The sequence below is a fragment of the Mobula birostris genome, chromosome 22 (assembly GCF_030028105.1).
Source record: "Mobula birostris isolate sMobBir1 chromosome 22, sMobBir1.hap1, whole genome shotgun sequence".
Classification (NCBI taxonomy): Eukaryota; Metazoa; Chordata; class Chondrichthyes; order Myliobatiformes; family Myliobatidae; genus Mobula; species Mobula birostris.
This window is the reverse complement of record NC_092391.1, coordinates 23,583,980-23,600,623: the sequence shown is the minus strand read 5'-3', so window position 1 is coordinate 23,600,623 and position 16,644 is coordinate 23,583,980. Positions and strand designations below refer to the sequence as shown.

Genomic DNA, 16,644 nt, shown 5'->3' with positions numbered 1-16,644 from the left:
AAAGTCTCATCCTGAGAGCAGATGCAGAGGAGACGGAGGAATTGAGAAAAGGGGATGGCGCTTTTACAAGTTTCGGACAAGGTATAGTCCAGGTAGCTACAATAAATAAACACATCTCGGGTAAATATGACTCAGGTAAACAGAAAAACATATAAGTTTGAAAGAAAGGTTATCACTTGTATAAATACTGACACACCCATGCAAATCTACTATTTGCCAGGAGGCAATAAGTCAACTCACACCAGTAAAAACTTAGATCGAAATTTGTATTGACAAAATATTTTAAGCTATAATAGACAAAAAAAAAGGGGCCTATCATTTGTGACTAATATATACATGTCTCCGGCTGGTGGCGTAGTGGCATCAGCGCCGGACTTCGGAGCGAAGGCTCCCGAGTTCGAATCCAGCCAGCTCCCTTGCACGCTTTCCATCCGTGCTGGGTTGAGCGTTGAGCTAGCAACTTGGCCTCGTAAAAATAAGAAAGCCTGCTAAAAAAAAAGGCAATTATGACGGTGTCCCGATGACTCCACTTGGAATTAAGGGCTTTCTTCTTCTTCTTCTATATACACAAGTCTACAATGAGTATGCAATCATGTCACATAATCAATCCAGTCTGCTTCACTTCACTTACTCATGGTACCATAACAGTTCTGCGCTGAAAAACTAGTCCAAGTGAAACATAAATAAATATCCACTCAACACCCAAGGCATCGACCTTTCTTCAAGGTCGTGTGCTCACTAGCTAACTAGAATTATCTGCACATTCTCTGTGAGACCAAAGTGAGGATGAGGGTTTTCTGACATCTGTATCTGTCCTTTCAAGTTTATTTCTGAGCGTTTTATGTCTTTCACTCATGTTTGTTACCCGTCTCCATTCTTTCCTCTTTCTCCTGCGCTCTTGAAACTTCTGCTCTCTCCAGAAAAAACAATGGCTACCCCATTCTCTCTAGAATGTTCCCAGGCCAAATCCTATTGGCTAATGCAACAAACCTATCTGAAGTTTTATTTGAAACAGGGGGGAAAAAATGAAATACCTGACTGTATAACGTAATTAAAGGAACACTTACTGCATTCGAGAAAATCTGCAGAAAATAAGATACCCAACAGCATAACCGTATTAATAAAATAATGCAGGGTATAAACCAGGGCATTACAGAGGGAAAATGGCAGAATCTGTCTCAGGCTGGCAAGTTGCACTGGTCGAGTACCATGGGGACTGGTACTTGGTTCCCACTCTTCACTGTCTAGATTAGTAACTGGGCCCAAAAGTCCAAATGCTGTATTTCTAGATTTACGGATAAGTAGAGAAGAGGATGTAAAGAGGTTTCAAGCGGGCATTGGTACACAGAGCACACGGGCAGGAACATGGTAGATGGAAAATGTGAACATCCAATTTGGCACACTAAACAGAAAAGCTGGGTGTTTTTAAAAACAGCAAGAGATTGGGTAACATTGATTTTCAAAAGAACAGGTGTCCTTATACAAAAGACACTGGAAGCTGACATAAAGGTTCAGCAAATGATCAGGAAGGCAATTAGTATGTTGGTCATTATTAGAAGAGGATTTGAGTGCAGGAGTGAATATTTCTTATTGTACTTGTATACGATGCGATTGTTGGTAAGATTGCACCTGGAGTATTGTGTACAGTTTTTTTTTAATTTAAAAAAGGATGGAATGGCCATTGAGAGCAGAGAAGATTCACTAGACTAGCAGGTTTGGTGTGCAAGGAGAGATTGGGTAGACTGGATGTTATTCTTTGGAGTTCAGAAGGACAAGAGGAGATCTCATTGAAACAATAGGCTAGACAGAGGGGAAGGAGGCATATTTGTACGGAGTGCAACAGACGCAGGACCCTTAGGGTTGTCAGTGATACCACCCATCCGTCCAACAATCTCTTTGACCCCTTTCCATCAAGCTGGAGGTACCGTAGTGCTAGGACAAGAACTGTTAAGATGGGAAGGGAAACAGCTTCTTCTCTCAGGCCATAAGTCTATTGAACTCGCTGCCTCCATCCTGCTCTTATCACGTATGAAGCACCAGTAGTGTTATACTGTTCACTTTTTAACGTCTCTTATTATTTGTGGTAACATTACTTTATGTGTGTGAGTCACACGTACTGCGTCGTACACCTTGCTCCAGAGGAACGTTGTTTCTTCTGGCAGTGTGCGTGTGTACAGCTGAATTACAACAAACTGACCTTGAACTTGACTCCCCCTGAAAGAGGAGAAGCAAACTTACAGTCACAGCTGTAAAATAAGGGGTGGTCAACCTGAGACTGAGAAGAGGAGAAGCCTCTTCACTCAGAGCACGGTGGATCTCTAGAATCCAGACCCTACAGAGGACAGTAAAAACCGCCGCGAGGATCACAGGGGTCTTCCTCCACTCCCCGAATTTGTGACATTTACCAGCAGCGTTGCAGACCCCTGAACATTATTGAGGATCCCCACCCCATCCCACAATCTCTTTAACCCACTACCAGCAGGAAGGAGGTACAGAGGCATTGGGACTAGGACTGCCAGACTGGGTAACAGCTTCTTCCCTCTGGCTATAAGACTAACAAATATCCTATCGCCACCAAGGTCTCATCACTAGGACAGCAAGCTGTTTACTTTTTACCTTTGCTGCACTTTACTACATGCACTTTGAATTATAATTTTTTTCAATATTTTTTATTATTAATTTTACATATAAAAATACAGAGTACAAGAAAAACTATATATCAATACATTACACTAAATCACATATAAAGATTCACTTGACTTATTTATAGATAATATTTTTGGTTTATATACTGTGTGTGATATATGGTGTGTGATATATGGAACACTGCTTCGTTTGGTTGTCTATGTACAATGAACTTAAGCTTGAATGCTCTGCACCAAGGAACTGTGGAGACTTGCTCCTCACACTTGTTCAGACCAAATTTCCGGATATTGAGGGAACTACGTGTAGAGACAAGTGGTGTCAAGGTAGTGGGCTACGATTAGGATGAATAAAGCAGCACACTCAAAGGGCCAAATACTTTATTCATGTTCCCGAGTCCAATGGTCTAAACAGCTCCAGCTCCATTAGATCAGAGCTGAGGAAAGGAGACGTTGGACTAACCAGCACCGCATGTGCAGGCAGCTATTCCTGACCGCAGAGGAAGTTATTCATGACCACACAGGAAGTTATTCCTGACCGCACAGTAACACACTAAACAATTGCCAAGGCTCTTGCTCAGTTCCCTGTGGTTTTCACCATTTTACTGGTTCAAGTGCAACAACAGTGATGGCTCAGCCCCTGAGGCACAGCTGATTGATTTCTGCATCAATCACTTAATCTAAATAATTACAACCAGACTCTCTGGCTAAGTGTGTGTGCTTTTTCAACATGCCAATGTCAATTTTCATTATCTGAACGATTACAGATCTTTAAAGATCTACACACAACAGTGAGAATAGTCCAGGAGGCGGGCACCGAGTTCTGGTAAACATGACGCTGCTCAGAGAAGCACGGACAAGCCACAGGGCATAGAAACAATGTAAGCAGGTGAACTAGGGCAGGGAAGGGGCTACAGGCACAGAGAATCCACTCCTATCCCTGACAGACAGCTGGAACAGGTCCGGGTGGCATGGAATGGTGCAGAATGGGGCAAAGTGGGACCATCAGGAGGACGTGGGCCAAACTAAATGCTTCTGCTCAGTAGAAACCCTTGCTTTGATCTCAAACTTGACCGTTCCCGTTTCCACTGTCACTCCTGGATGCAGGTGTACAGTCATACAGGGCCCTTTGATAGGAGGGAGGCCAAGGGCTGGGATCAGTGGAGAGGACCCTCCGCTAGACCCAGGGTTTGTGAGGGCAGAGAGATCTCCCGCGGGTCAACAGTGAAATAGAACTGAGGCCGAGAACGGAAACCAGACAAAAATGCTCGAGATCCTTGTTCCCCCAAAATAACCTGCCCTCCTTATCGTCAAATCCCACACACCGCCCCCTTCTTAACCCATTCCCCCCCCCACCCCGGACCCTACCTCTCACGCCTTCCTCTTTAACTTCACTCTCCCGAAAACCCACTACACCCCTCCCCACATCCCCAATACACACAGTTCTCCACGGCCTTCCTCCAACCCTCTTTCACCTGCCACTCCATAACCTCACCTGCCACTGGCATCCGAGCAAATTCTGCCTCAACAACAAGAAAATAAAAACAAGATTTTTTCCCCCACAATTCATGACTCATGAGGGAAGCCTGCAAAGGCTTCTGGGAGGTAAGAAATGTCTCCTGGGTCTGCACACAGAAGGTAAGAGGTTTCCTACTCAATAATTTATTACTTTTCAAATCCACAGGTTTGGTTCTAGTTTGGTCCTAGTCTTTACCACTCTTTTCAGCAGTCCTCCTGAAGCATCTTGGCCCGAAACGTTGACTGTTTATTCCTCTCCATAGATTCTGAGCTCTTCCCGTATTTTGTGTGTGCTCTGGATTTCCAGCATGTGCTTATGATTTGTAGCCCAGTTTGCCCACAATTCACTGAAACAGCCCAAAATCCAGTTGTTACCACAGTGACCTGTAGAATTGTCCCATTACTGTTATAGAGTGTCATTGACTGCGAACAGCTTGATTATTGTCTTGACGCTCAGGTAAACATGGTCTATTTCCCCCAAGGTGGGTAGGAATCACAGTTGTGGAGTCAGGTCGCACTAACTCCTAGGGTTGCCAACTGTCCCATGTTAGCCGGGACATCCTGTATATCGGGCTAAATTGGTTTGTCCCCTGCGGGACCGCCCTCGTCCCGTATCTCCCCCGCTAAGGTACAGTGTTCCTATGAAACCGTCCATAAGTGGAAATAGTGTAAAGCAAAGAAGCAATTACCATTAATTTATACGGGAAAAATTTTTGAGCATTCCCAGACCCAAAAAATAACCTACCAAATCATTCCAAATAACACATAAAACCTAAATTAACACTAACATATAGTAAAAACAGGAATGATATGATAAATACACAGCCTATATAAAGTAGAAATAATGTATGTTTCACTTAATAGAATCGGGAAGATTAAACCAGAACCGATTTGTAGAAAAAAATCACGCATGCGCACACAGGTGCCTGCGCAAGGCTTCATGGTCATGGTAGTCTTTCTCGGGGTAAACACAAGTGTCCCGTATTTGACTGTTACTTTTGTCCCTTATTTGGGAGTGAAAAAGTTGGCAACCCTACTAACTCCCAGTTCCAACTGTGTTCCACCCGCTACTCTCAGGGTCAGCAACCTACCCTGACCCTGCTAATGGAAACGTTGACTCAGACCATGAGAGGCCTGCATCGGGCATTTTCATGCCTTACAAGGCGCAGATTGGAAGTCTGTGTGGGGCGCCACTCCTCTCACAGAATAGAGCAATGTGTGGTTAAGTGCCTTGCTCAGGGGCACAAACACGCTGCCACAGCTGAGGCTCGAACTAGTGACCTTCAGATCACTAGACGAATGCCTTAACCACTTGGCCAAGGCTTATATTTTACACTTCTCTCCTGACTTTCACCCTTTCACAGTCTGGCCCCTTCCTGGCTCCGTCATTTAATTCCAACCTCATTGTCTCCTGAACAATCTCCCTTTCTGCTGCCTTGGCCTTTATATACCATTCACTGACACAAAGGCTGCATCACAGACAGCGGCTAGGGTCCTGGGAACTGGAAGCCCTCTCCTAATCTCTCTGCCGAAGACTGAGCTCTTGGCCTCTCCTTGCACAGCTCAATGGCAAGTTCCAGTCCGACAGCTCCCCAGTGAAGCAGCAGGATGTCTCAAGTGTGACATTCAAGTGCTCAGATAAACAGAGGCTATAGACACCTTCATCCTTCACCACTGTCACCAAAACCCATCTCACAATTCACTCATACAAACAAAAAGAAAACTGCTGGAGAAAATCAGCGGGCCAGGCAGCGTCTATGGAGTTATAGAGGGATGGTCCGGGGGCGGGGGGGGGTGAAAATCTGGCTGAGTGGTGCCAAAAAAACACGTCTTAATCAATGCCAACAAGACCATGGAGATGACTATTCACTTCATGAGGAGGAAACCAGAGGTCCATGAGCTGGTCCTCACTGGGAGAATCAGAGGTAGAGAGGGTCAGCAACTTTAAATTCCTTTGTGTTTATTGTTGCAAAGGATCTGCCCTGTGTCCAGCTCACAAATACCATTACAAAGAAGGCACAGCAAAGCCTCTTTTTTCTTAGAAGTTAGTGTAACGCTCAGTTATATTGGCTGGTATATGTCTGGGGGAAATCCCGCCCAGCACCTGCCTGAACGCTTCCCACAGAGTCGGTGGCTGCACCCCTGCCGTCCGAATCAATCCCAAACAGCAATCATCAGCCAGCACACCCAGTGCGTTTTACCAAGTACACTTTATAGATATTACTAAATCTATGACATTAATATAAATTCGACACAGAAAAGGAAGTAATGGGGAAAAAAAGGCGCCAGACTTATCAAAGTCCAAGTTCTTCGTGCACAACCGTTGGAGCTCAATCGATTCCTGACGACCACCCGGATCCTGTCGACTCACGGCTCGGGACCACCTGGAGCGATTGACTGGAGCCTTTTCGCACGTCCGCCGTCCTCCCCGTCTCTCCTCCAACTCCCCGCCAAAAACCCTGTCTCTCCTCTGACTCCCTGCCAAAACCCTGTTCCCAGTCATATGAGACAGCATTATCACCCGAAAAAAACGATAACATGAATATCCATTGGCTAATAGCACCCTGCAATCTGTAATAACCCAAGCAAATGTCTAGCTAGAGACTTTCTCAGCATTTAACATAACAAAGAAGCCATTTTAAATTTAACATACAAAAAAAAACCCAGTACATTAGCAAGATTGGGCGTGTCATCTAAAACTTGGACAAACTTTTATAGATGAGTGGAGGGGGGCATATTGACTGGTTGCATCATGGCCTCGTATGAAAACACCAATGCCCTTGTTTGGAAATGCCTAAAAAAAAGTGGATATGGCTCAGTCCATCACAGGTAAAGCCCACCCGCCCCACCATTGAGCACAAATACACCCAGTGCTGTCACAGGAAAGCAGCATTCATTATCAAGGGCCCCCGCCATCCAGGCCACGCTCTCTTCTTGCTGCTGCCATCAGGAAGAAGGTACAGGAACCTTGGGACCCACATCACCAGGTTCAGGAACAGTTACTACCCCTCAACCATCAGGATCTTGAACCAGAAAGGGATAACTTCACTCCTCTTCACTGAACCGTTTCCTCTGAACTGGACTCACTCTCAAGGACTCTTCATCTCATGTTCTCAATATTTATTACTATTATTATTATTCTTTTTTTCTCTTCCTTTTTGTATCTGCACAGTTTCTTGTCCCTTTGGCACATTGGTGGTTGTCCATCCTGTTGCGTGTGGTCTTTCATTGATTCTGTTGTGCTTCTTGTAACTAATTGTGGCTGCCCACAAGAAAACGAACCTCAGGGTTGTATATGGTGACATATACGCACTGATGATAAATTTACTTTGAAATTCAAATGTTTCAGGTCATCTCACGGCTGTACCGCTGAGATCCTCCAGCAGCTTGGTTTTGATCCCAGTTCCTGCATCTTCGGCCTCGTGTGTCATCACCATTATTGTTAGAACATGGTACAGAACAGCACAGCCCATGCTGTTGTGCCAACCCTTTAACCTACTTCGAGATCAATCTCACCCTTCCATTCCATCTTCCATCAACTATGTGCTTATCTAAGGGTCTGTAATGTATCTGCCTCTACCACCGCCCCGGCAATGAACTCCACACACCCACCACTCTGTGTGGAAACACTAGCTCTGACATCCCCCCTATATTTTCCTCCAATCACTTTAAAATTATAAGATCATAAGACCTAGGAGCTGAAACGGGAGTCTGCTCCACCATTCTATCATGGCTGATTTATTATCTCTCTCAACCCCACTCTCTTGCCTTCTCGCCATAACCTTTCACACCCTTACTAAGCAAGAACCTACCAACTTCTGTTTTAAATGTATTGGATGACATTCACAGCCACCTGTGGCAACGAGTTCCCACAGATTCATCACTCTCCGCTAAAGAAATTCCTCTTCATCTAAAAGGGTGTTCCTGTGTTCTGAGGCTGTGCTGTCTCTTGTCCTGGACTCCCCCACGGTGGGAAACATCCTCTCAATGTCCAATGTATCCAGGCCTTTCAATGTTTGATAGATTTCAATGAGATTCCCCCCACCGCCATTCTGCAAAACTCCGAGGCTGGTCAGGATGGTGCAAGTCTACAGCACTACCTCAGTCGGGATCTCCAGATAGCCCACAAAAATGTCTTCTTTACTTCTTTTCCGTCTGTTTTTCACCTCGTGTGCTTCTGGGACTGTTAGAGCCTACGATTTACGGTTTGGAGGTTGATTATGTGATCCAGCACTTTGCTGTCTATGAGAAGATTCTGGGAAGCGAGTGCGTACTCGGGCGGCCTCTATGCGAAGAAACTTTGAGATGGTGCGCAAGCTGATGTTCGTTTCTACGTCACTGCTTAAAGCGTCCATTAATCGCCGATAAAAGCAACAAGGTAGAGACAGCGAGGCGACACCAGAAGGCGAGCGAGAACTCAGCACCATCTGCCTTCCTTTTGATCACTGCCGGAGGAGTCTGTGAGCGGCCTATCGCTGTGTGGCTCGCTGTGGCAGGCAGGGAGGCCTCTGTCTCGTGTGCTGTCCCTCTCTTTTGATGAATGTCGGTGATATTGTAGGAAGGTATCATGATTCTGCACTTATGGATTGGAATATTGTGGACTTTTTCAGTCTTATGGTTTTTACATTGTGTTTTTTTTAAATCATCTGTTCCTATTCCATTTTGTTGTGCGAGGGGAGGGTGTTTATGGGTTGATGTTCTGTTAATTATTTTGTGCAGGGGAGAGGTTGTTTCTTTGGGGGTCAATAGTCCTGTTCGTCTTTTTGCAGAGGGAGGGAGTTTTGGGGGCTGTCCTTTTTTTGTGCGGGGGGGGGGTTAATGCTTCTCTCTTTGAACGACTTTCATGTTTTTTTTTCCCGGCTTGCTTCCTCATCCTTCCTTTGACGAGGTGGTCAGAACTGAACACAACATTCCAAGAGTGGGCTAACCAGAGCTTTATGGAGCTGCAACATTATCCCACAGCTCTTGAACTCAGTCGCTCAACTAATGAAGGCCAACACAACCGTACACCTTAACAGCCCTATCAACCCGCACAGCAGCTTTGAGGAATCCATAGACGTGGACTTCAAGATCCATCTGTTCCTCCACACTGCCCTTAACCCTGTATTCTGTCTTCAAATTCCACCCTCCAAAGTGAATCACTTCCCACTTTTCCAGGTTGAACTCCATCTGCCTCTTCTCAGCCCAGCTCTGCATTCTGTCAATGTCTCACTACAACCGACGACAACTCCCTATAATATTTTATCTTAAATAATAAAAAAATGTCGAACCACTGAAAAATGTATTATGAAACTACATTTAATTCTGAAACAGGACTTGCATCTCAATAACACTTTTCTCAACCCTTTGATCCCCAAAGCACTTCACTGCCAACAAAGTATTTTAAAATCTTATCACTGTTGCAAAGAGCCAAGAACTGCTGCACACGAACAATAATGAAAGGAAGCACGTAGGAAGGTTTAGAGAGAGTGTAGAGGGGATTTGCCAGGATGCTGCCTGGATTAGAGGGCAAGTCTATGCACAATGTACTGGAGGAGCCCAGCAGGTGAGGCAGCATCTATGGATTTGAATAAACATCCTGTTGATGTCTCAGGGCCCAGAACATCGACTGTTTATTCCCACACATGCTGCTCGACCTGCTGAGCTCCTCCAGCACATTGTGTGTACCGCTCTAGATTTCCTGCATCTGCAGTACCTGGCGCGTCTTATGAAGAAAGATTGAGTGAGTTAGGATTTTACTCTTTGGAGTGAATGAGGTTGAGAGGCGACTTGATGCAGGTGTACAAGATGATAAGAGGCTTTGATCAAGTGGGCAACCAGAGACTTTTACCCCAGGGTTGAAATGGCATAGGGGGGCATAATCTTACAGAGGTTGGAGCACACCATAGGGTGATATCAGAGGCAAGTTCCTTACACAGAAAGTGGAACGCGGGTGCAGGGATGGCAGTTACATTAGGGACATTTAAGAAACTCTTAGGCACATGGATGAAAGAAAAATGCAGGGTTGTGCAGGAGAGAAGGATTAGATTGATCCTGGAGTAGGTTAAAAGGTCGGCACAACATCGTGGGTTAAAGGGGCCTACTGTGCTGTAATGGTCTCAAACCGGATGCCAGGATTTAAAACGCAAACACGAGGAATTCTGCAGATGCTGGAATTTCAAGCAACACACATCAAAGTTGCTGGTGAACGCAGCAGGCCAGGCAGCATCTCTAGGAAGAGGTACAGTCGACATTTCGGGCCGAGACCCTTCGTCAGGATTTACTGATGTTAGGAAGGCTCGGGAGGAGAGTACACGCGGAGGCGGGGGTGGTGGGGGCTAGCTCCCGATCTGTAACGTCCAGGGGAAGTCCCGACCTTGGGCAGGGAGTTCTGCCCGCTTCGCCGCAATCGGAGCTGCCCGTACAGGGCAGCAGGACAAGCTTGGTGAATTAAAGGTGGAGACAGCGCCGGCACTACAGAGTCTTTAACAGCCCCCCGCCGGCTCTCGCCTCCTGGGACGCTGCACCCAGAGCGGCGCTTCCGGAGATACACCGGCACCCCAACAACTCCTCGAATCAGGTGAGTAGAAAGGGAAGGAGGGAAAGTAAAGTGAGATTTTTAAACGGCAGGAAGAAGGAAAATTACACAAGAGACGTGCAGCTATGATTGCACAAACCCGTCTTTAGACTGTCACGTGTGTAGGGTCCTTCCCACTGGACGAGCTCGGGGTTTCCTGGACCGCGTAGGCAACTCATTCCCCACCCCACCCCAAATTCCAAACGAGTGCTCCCCGCCCGGTCAGCCCAAGAGGAGAGATGGCCCGCGGCATCTCCAAGAAGACAATGCACCCTCGGTACTTACACTGGGGCGCCTCAAGAAGGCGGCACCTATCATGAGGGACCCTCATCACCCAGGGCATGCCCTCTTCTCCTTACCACCATCCGGGAGCGTGAAGACGCACGCTCAAACAGCCTCTTCCCCTCCGCCATCAGATTTCCTAACACGATTTTGTTTTCTTTTTGCACTGCTTATTTAGATATTCTTATAACTTAGTGAGTTTTAATTTATTGCACTGTACTGTAGTCGCTAGACAGTAATCTTTTCACGACATGTGTTAGACCAGAATCTGATTCTACCCACGACTTTCGTGACTCAGACTACATCCCTCTGCCCTCTGGCTCCTACTTTAGATTTTTCATCTTGGCAACATGACAGGGCGGACTCCACGGCTCTGCGACTCTCAACACGCAGATAGCACAAGCAAAGTAACAGTTGGAATTGCGAAGGCAGTCTGTCTGCAGCACTACTGACCCGTTCCAACCACTGCCCCCCCATCCCTGTTCCTACCCTGCAAGTGGCCCAGCGTGGAACCACACAGACCGACTGCGGTAGGGAAATTTAATCCAGCAAATTTACTGTGTACCCATTGGGGTGCGCGACTTAAATATCCCGCGAGGGGTCGGCGGAGACAAGCGCAGAGGGACATCGGAATAAGTTTGTCAGCGGAGCGGCAGGCAATCCGGAACAGCTCGGTTTGCGTTTCCCCGCAGATGAAGGTAGAACAGCAGCGGGTGCGCCACACAGTTCCACTCACGCAGAGTCTGCCAACTTCTTTCCCCCAATTCCCCTCCAGCCTTAGTTTTATATTTTAATTAGTAGCCAACTCTGATGGCCAACGGTCTCACTCGGCAACTTTCCCCGAGTCTTGCTGTTCACAACACGGCTTCATTCACCAGAAACAAGGGCGTTACAGGGAGGGGAGGGAGAGGTTCCGCCCGCGATTCTAGGATCAGGAACCCTCAGCTGTCAGGGTCTGTCTCGGGGGGTCTGGGTGCCCGCCTCTCATTCTCTGTCTCTACATCAGTATCTGGCCCCGATCATACTCAGTGTGTGTGCTTTAATACTGGGGCACGATGGAGGTCGGGGTCAACTTAAGGGGGTTGCTCTGCCACCGTGCACCCATCTCCAGGGGTGCCCGTATCGCCATCTCCTGATGCCTGAACCTCAACCTCTGCCCCCGGGTCGCGGTCAGAGTCCTGCGACCCCCCCCCCACCCCCGTCCTTTTGCGCCTGGGTTTCGGTCACTGCCTCTAACCCTGCGTCGGACCCGGGTCCCACCTTAGCCACCCTCACCCCTCCCCGACCTTAGGTCTCACCTTCCCGGGCCTCTTGCCTTACAGCGGGGACAAGGGACCGTGACCGTGCCCGTGCCCCTGCCCGGGACGGGTGCGAAGCCCGTGCCCCTGTCTCACACCCCAGCCCTTTTGTTCCTGGGCAGATCCGAGGTGCCATCCCGCTCCTCTCCCCGCCCCCGCTGCACTCCCAGCACTGTAACCCCCTGCCCGGTCCCAGAGCCTCGCCAGGCCTCAATATTCAAATATTATCTTCAGCAGGGGAGAGAGGGAGTCGGGTGATCCGAGTCCTCACCTGGACCGCCCTGGTGAAGAAAACTCCCGCGTCCGAAGCCAGCTTCTTCACGCTGAAATCCATCCTCCCTCCTGCGCTCTGCCTCCCTCACAAACTGGGCACACAACCCCCCACCCCCCGGCTAAACCCATCCATCCCATCCACCAGCAGCAGTCACCGCCTCTTAAACGGGCAATGTTCGCCGGCTCTCTTAAACAGGCGGAGGGCTGCCCGGCAGCCGCGCCCACCCGCCCTCGCATCCGGCGACGGAGTACTGTCAGGTGGGCTTCGCGTCGGATCCGTTCGGGGAACACACCGGATTAGCAAGATGCGCCTTTCGAAGGAGATCAAACACATTACGATGTCCCATCCATCACATCTGCAATCGGCAGCGCGGACTCTTAAACGGGCAGCTCTACTCGCCAGGTATGTAAAATCAGGACGGGAGGACGGCAGGGAACATTTGCCCTTATCAGAGGTGAATAAAACTAGAGGATATGGATTTAGGTCGAAGGCTAAAAGATTCAGAGGGAATGTGAGGGATATCTTTTTCACCGAGAGTGGTGAGTACTTGGAACACTCTTGCCTGAGGGAGCAGTGGAAAGAGCTGACAGCGTTTGAGAGGTGTCTTGACAGGGACTTCAATCACACTAGCGTAGAAGGTTATGGGCCAAGTGCTGGAAGATGGGCATAATCCGGATAGGGGCCTACTAGTCGGGGTGGCCATGATAAATCGAATGGCCTGTAACCTGGCCTTCGCCGCTCTCTGATGCTCCTCCCCTTCCCTTTCTTCCATGCTCTTCTACCTTCTCCTATCAGATTCCCCCTTCTCCAGCCCTTTATCTCTTTCACCCATCAATTTCCCGGTTCCTTATCCATGGATGCTGCCTGACCTGCTGGGATCCTCCAACATTATGTGTGTGTTGCCTAGATTTCCAGCGTCTGCAGATTTTCTCAAGTTCGTGCTAAATCTCTGCCTCCTAGTTTTGGTCTCTGCTGGGGGCAATACGTACCACCCATCATTACGCCTCTCATAATTTAAACATCTCTATAAGACTGCCCCTCATTCTACAGGAATTCTGCAGATGCTGGAAATTCAAGCAACACACATAAAAGTTGCTGGTGAATGCAGCAGGCCAGGCAGCATCTGTAGGAAGAGGTGCAGTCGACGTTTCAGGCCGAGACCCTTCGTCAGGACTAACTGAAGGAAGAGTGAGTAAGGGATTTGAAAGTTGGAGGGGGAGGGGGAGATCCAAAACGATAGGAGAAGACAGGAGGGGGAGGGATGGAGCCAAGAGCTGGACAGGTGATTGGCAAAAGGGGATACGAGAGGATCATGGAACAGGAAGTCTGGGAAGAAAGATGGGGGGGGAACCCAGAGGATGGGCAAGGGGTATATTCAGAGGGACAGAGGGAGAAAAAGGAGAGTGAGAGAAAGAATGTGTGTATAAAAATAAGTAACAAATGGGGTACGAGGGGGAGGTGGGGCCTTAGCGGAAGTTAGAGAAGTCGATGTTCATGCCATCAGGTTGGAGGCTACCCAGATGGAATATAAGGTGTTGTTCCTCCAACCTGAGTGTGGCTTCATCTTTACAGTAGAGGAGGCCGTGGATAGACATGTCAGAATGGGAATGGGATGTGGAATTAAAATGTGTGGCCACTGGGAGATCCTGCTTTCTCTGGCGGACAGAGCGTAGTTGTTCAGCAAAGCAGTCTCCCAGTCTGCTTCGGGTCTCGCCAATATATAACAGGACCAGGGGAACCCTATTCCTAGTGGGGTGGTGGGAGGATGGAGTGAGAGCAGATGTACGTGAAATGGGGGAAATGCGTTTAAGAGCAGAGTTGATAATGGAGGAAGGGAAGCACCTTTCTTGCTCCTCCCACTTCCTCCAAACTAAAGGTGTAGCTATGGGCACCCGTATGGGTCCTAGCTATGCCTGCCTTTTTGTTGGGTTTGTGGAACAATCTATGTTCCGTGCCTATTCTGGTATCTGCCCCCCACTTTTCCTTCGCTACATCAACGACTGCATTGGTGCTACTTCCTGCACGTATGCAGAGCTCGTTGACTTTATTAACTTTGCCTCCAACTTTCACCCTGCCCTCAAGTTTACCTGGGCCATTTCTGACACCTCCATCCCCTTTCTAGATCTTTCTGTCTCTGTCTCTGGAGACAGCTTATCCACTGATGTCTACTATAAGCCTACTGACTCTCACAGCTATCTGGACTATTCCTCTTCTCACCCTGTCTCTTGCAAAAACGCCATCCCCTTCTCGCAATTCCTCCGTCTCCGCCGCGTCTGCTCTCAGGATGAAGCTTTTCATTCTAGGATGAGGGAGATGTCTTCCTTTTTTAAAGAAAGGGGCTTCCCTTCCTCCACTATCAACTCTGCTCTTAAACGCATCTCCCCCATTTCACGTACATCTGCTCTCACTCCATCCTCCCGCCACCCCACTAGGAATAGGGTTCCCCTGGTCCTCACCTACCACCCCACCAGCCTCCGGGTCCAACATATTATTCTCCGTAACTTCCGCCACCTCCAATGGGATCCCACCACTAAGCACATCTTTCCCTCCCCCCCTCTCTCTGCATTCCGCAGGGATCGCTCCCTACGCGACTCCCTTGTCCATTCATCCCCCCCATCCCTCCCCACTGATCTCCCTCCTGGCACTTATCCGTGTAAGCGGAACAAGTGCTACACATGCCCTTACACTTCCTCCCTTACCACCATTCAGGGCCCCAAACAGTCCTTCCAGGTGAGGCAACACTTCACCTGTGAGTCGGCTGGGGTGATATACTGCGTCCGGTGCTCCCGATGTGGCCTTTTATATATTGGCGAGACCCGACGCAGACTGGGAGACCGCTTTGCTGAACACCTACGCTCTGTCCGCCAGAGAAAGCAGGATCTCCCAGTGGCCACACATTTTAATTCCACATCCCATTCCCATTCTGACCTGTCTATCCACGGCCTCCTCTACTGTAAAGATGAAACCACACTCAGGTTGGAGGAACAACACCTTATATTCCGTCTGGGTAGCCTCCAACCTGATGGCATGAACATCGACTTCTCTAACTTCCGCTAATGCCCCACCTCCCCCTCGTACCCCATCTGTTACTTATTTTTATACACACATTCTTTCTCTCACTCTCCTTTTTCTCCCTCTGTCCCTCTGAATATACCCCTTGCCCATCCTCTGGGTCCCCCCCCCCATTGTCTTTCTTCCCAGACTTCCTGTCCCATGATCCTCTCGTATCCCTTTTGCCTATCACCTGTCCAGCTCTTGGCTCCGTCCCTCCCCCTCCTGTCTTCTCCTATCATTTTGGATCTCCCCCTCCCCCTCCAACTTTTAAATCCCTTAGTCACTCTTCCTTTAGTTAGTCCTGATGAAGGGTCTCGGCCTGAAACGTTGACTGCACCTCTTCCGAGAGATGCTGCCTGGCCTGCTGCGTTCACCAGCAACTTTTATGTGTGTTGCCCCTCATTCTCCTGTGTTTGAAGAAAGGAAGGCATGGCGAGGCCAATCTCTCCCTATAACTTAGACCCTCTGGTCCTGGAAACGTACTCGTACATCTTTTATGCGCTCATTCCAATATAATCCCATCTTTCCTGTAACTGGTTCTGTACCAAATCTGTACACAGTACTTCTAGTGCAGTTCCACCAAGACTTATACAGTGCAGTAAATGGTGTAGCTCCTGTACTCAGTGAAGAAAGCCAGTGAGCTTTCTACTACCCTGTCTACCCCTGATGCCGCTTTCAACAAACCAGGCAATTGCACTCACCAGTTTCTCTATTCCATTACTCTCCTGAGTGCCCTACCATTCATAGTACAAGTCCTAAGCTGGTTTGACTTTCCAATCACCTCAAACCTATCTTACTTGCTGTTCCTCAGCCCACCTCTCTAACTGATCAAAATTCCCCGCAAACTATAATAACCTTCTTCACTATCTCCTAATGTTGTGTCATCTGCAAGCATACTGATCAAGCCTTGTGCATTGGCATCCAAATTATTGATATAATTGACAAATAACAAGGGTCCCCACGCTGAGCCCTGCAGCACACCAACTCCATTTTGAAAAACAACCTGGAACCAGCACCCTT

At 48.2% G+C, this 16,644-nt stretch overlaps 1 protein-coding gene across 3 annotated transcripts in view; it reads right to left on the bottom strand.

The window, feature by feature from the left end:
* The window catches only part of sh3glb2b (SH3-domain GRB2-like endophilin B2b), a 114,375-nt gene extending 101,698 nt beyond the window's left edge, over positions 1–12,677 (bottom strand). For all 3 annotated transcript variants that reach the window (XM_072240312.1, XM_072240313.1, XM_072240314.1), the window contains exon 1: positions 12,568–12,677. In XM_072240312.1, coding sequence (XP_072096413.1) covers positions 12,568–12,630 — 63 coding nt within the window. In that variant the 5' untranslated portion in view covers positions 12,631–12,677. The remainder of the gene's footprint in view (positions 1–12,567) is intronic.
* Positions 12,678–16,644: the final 3,967 nt, after the last annotated feature.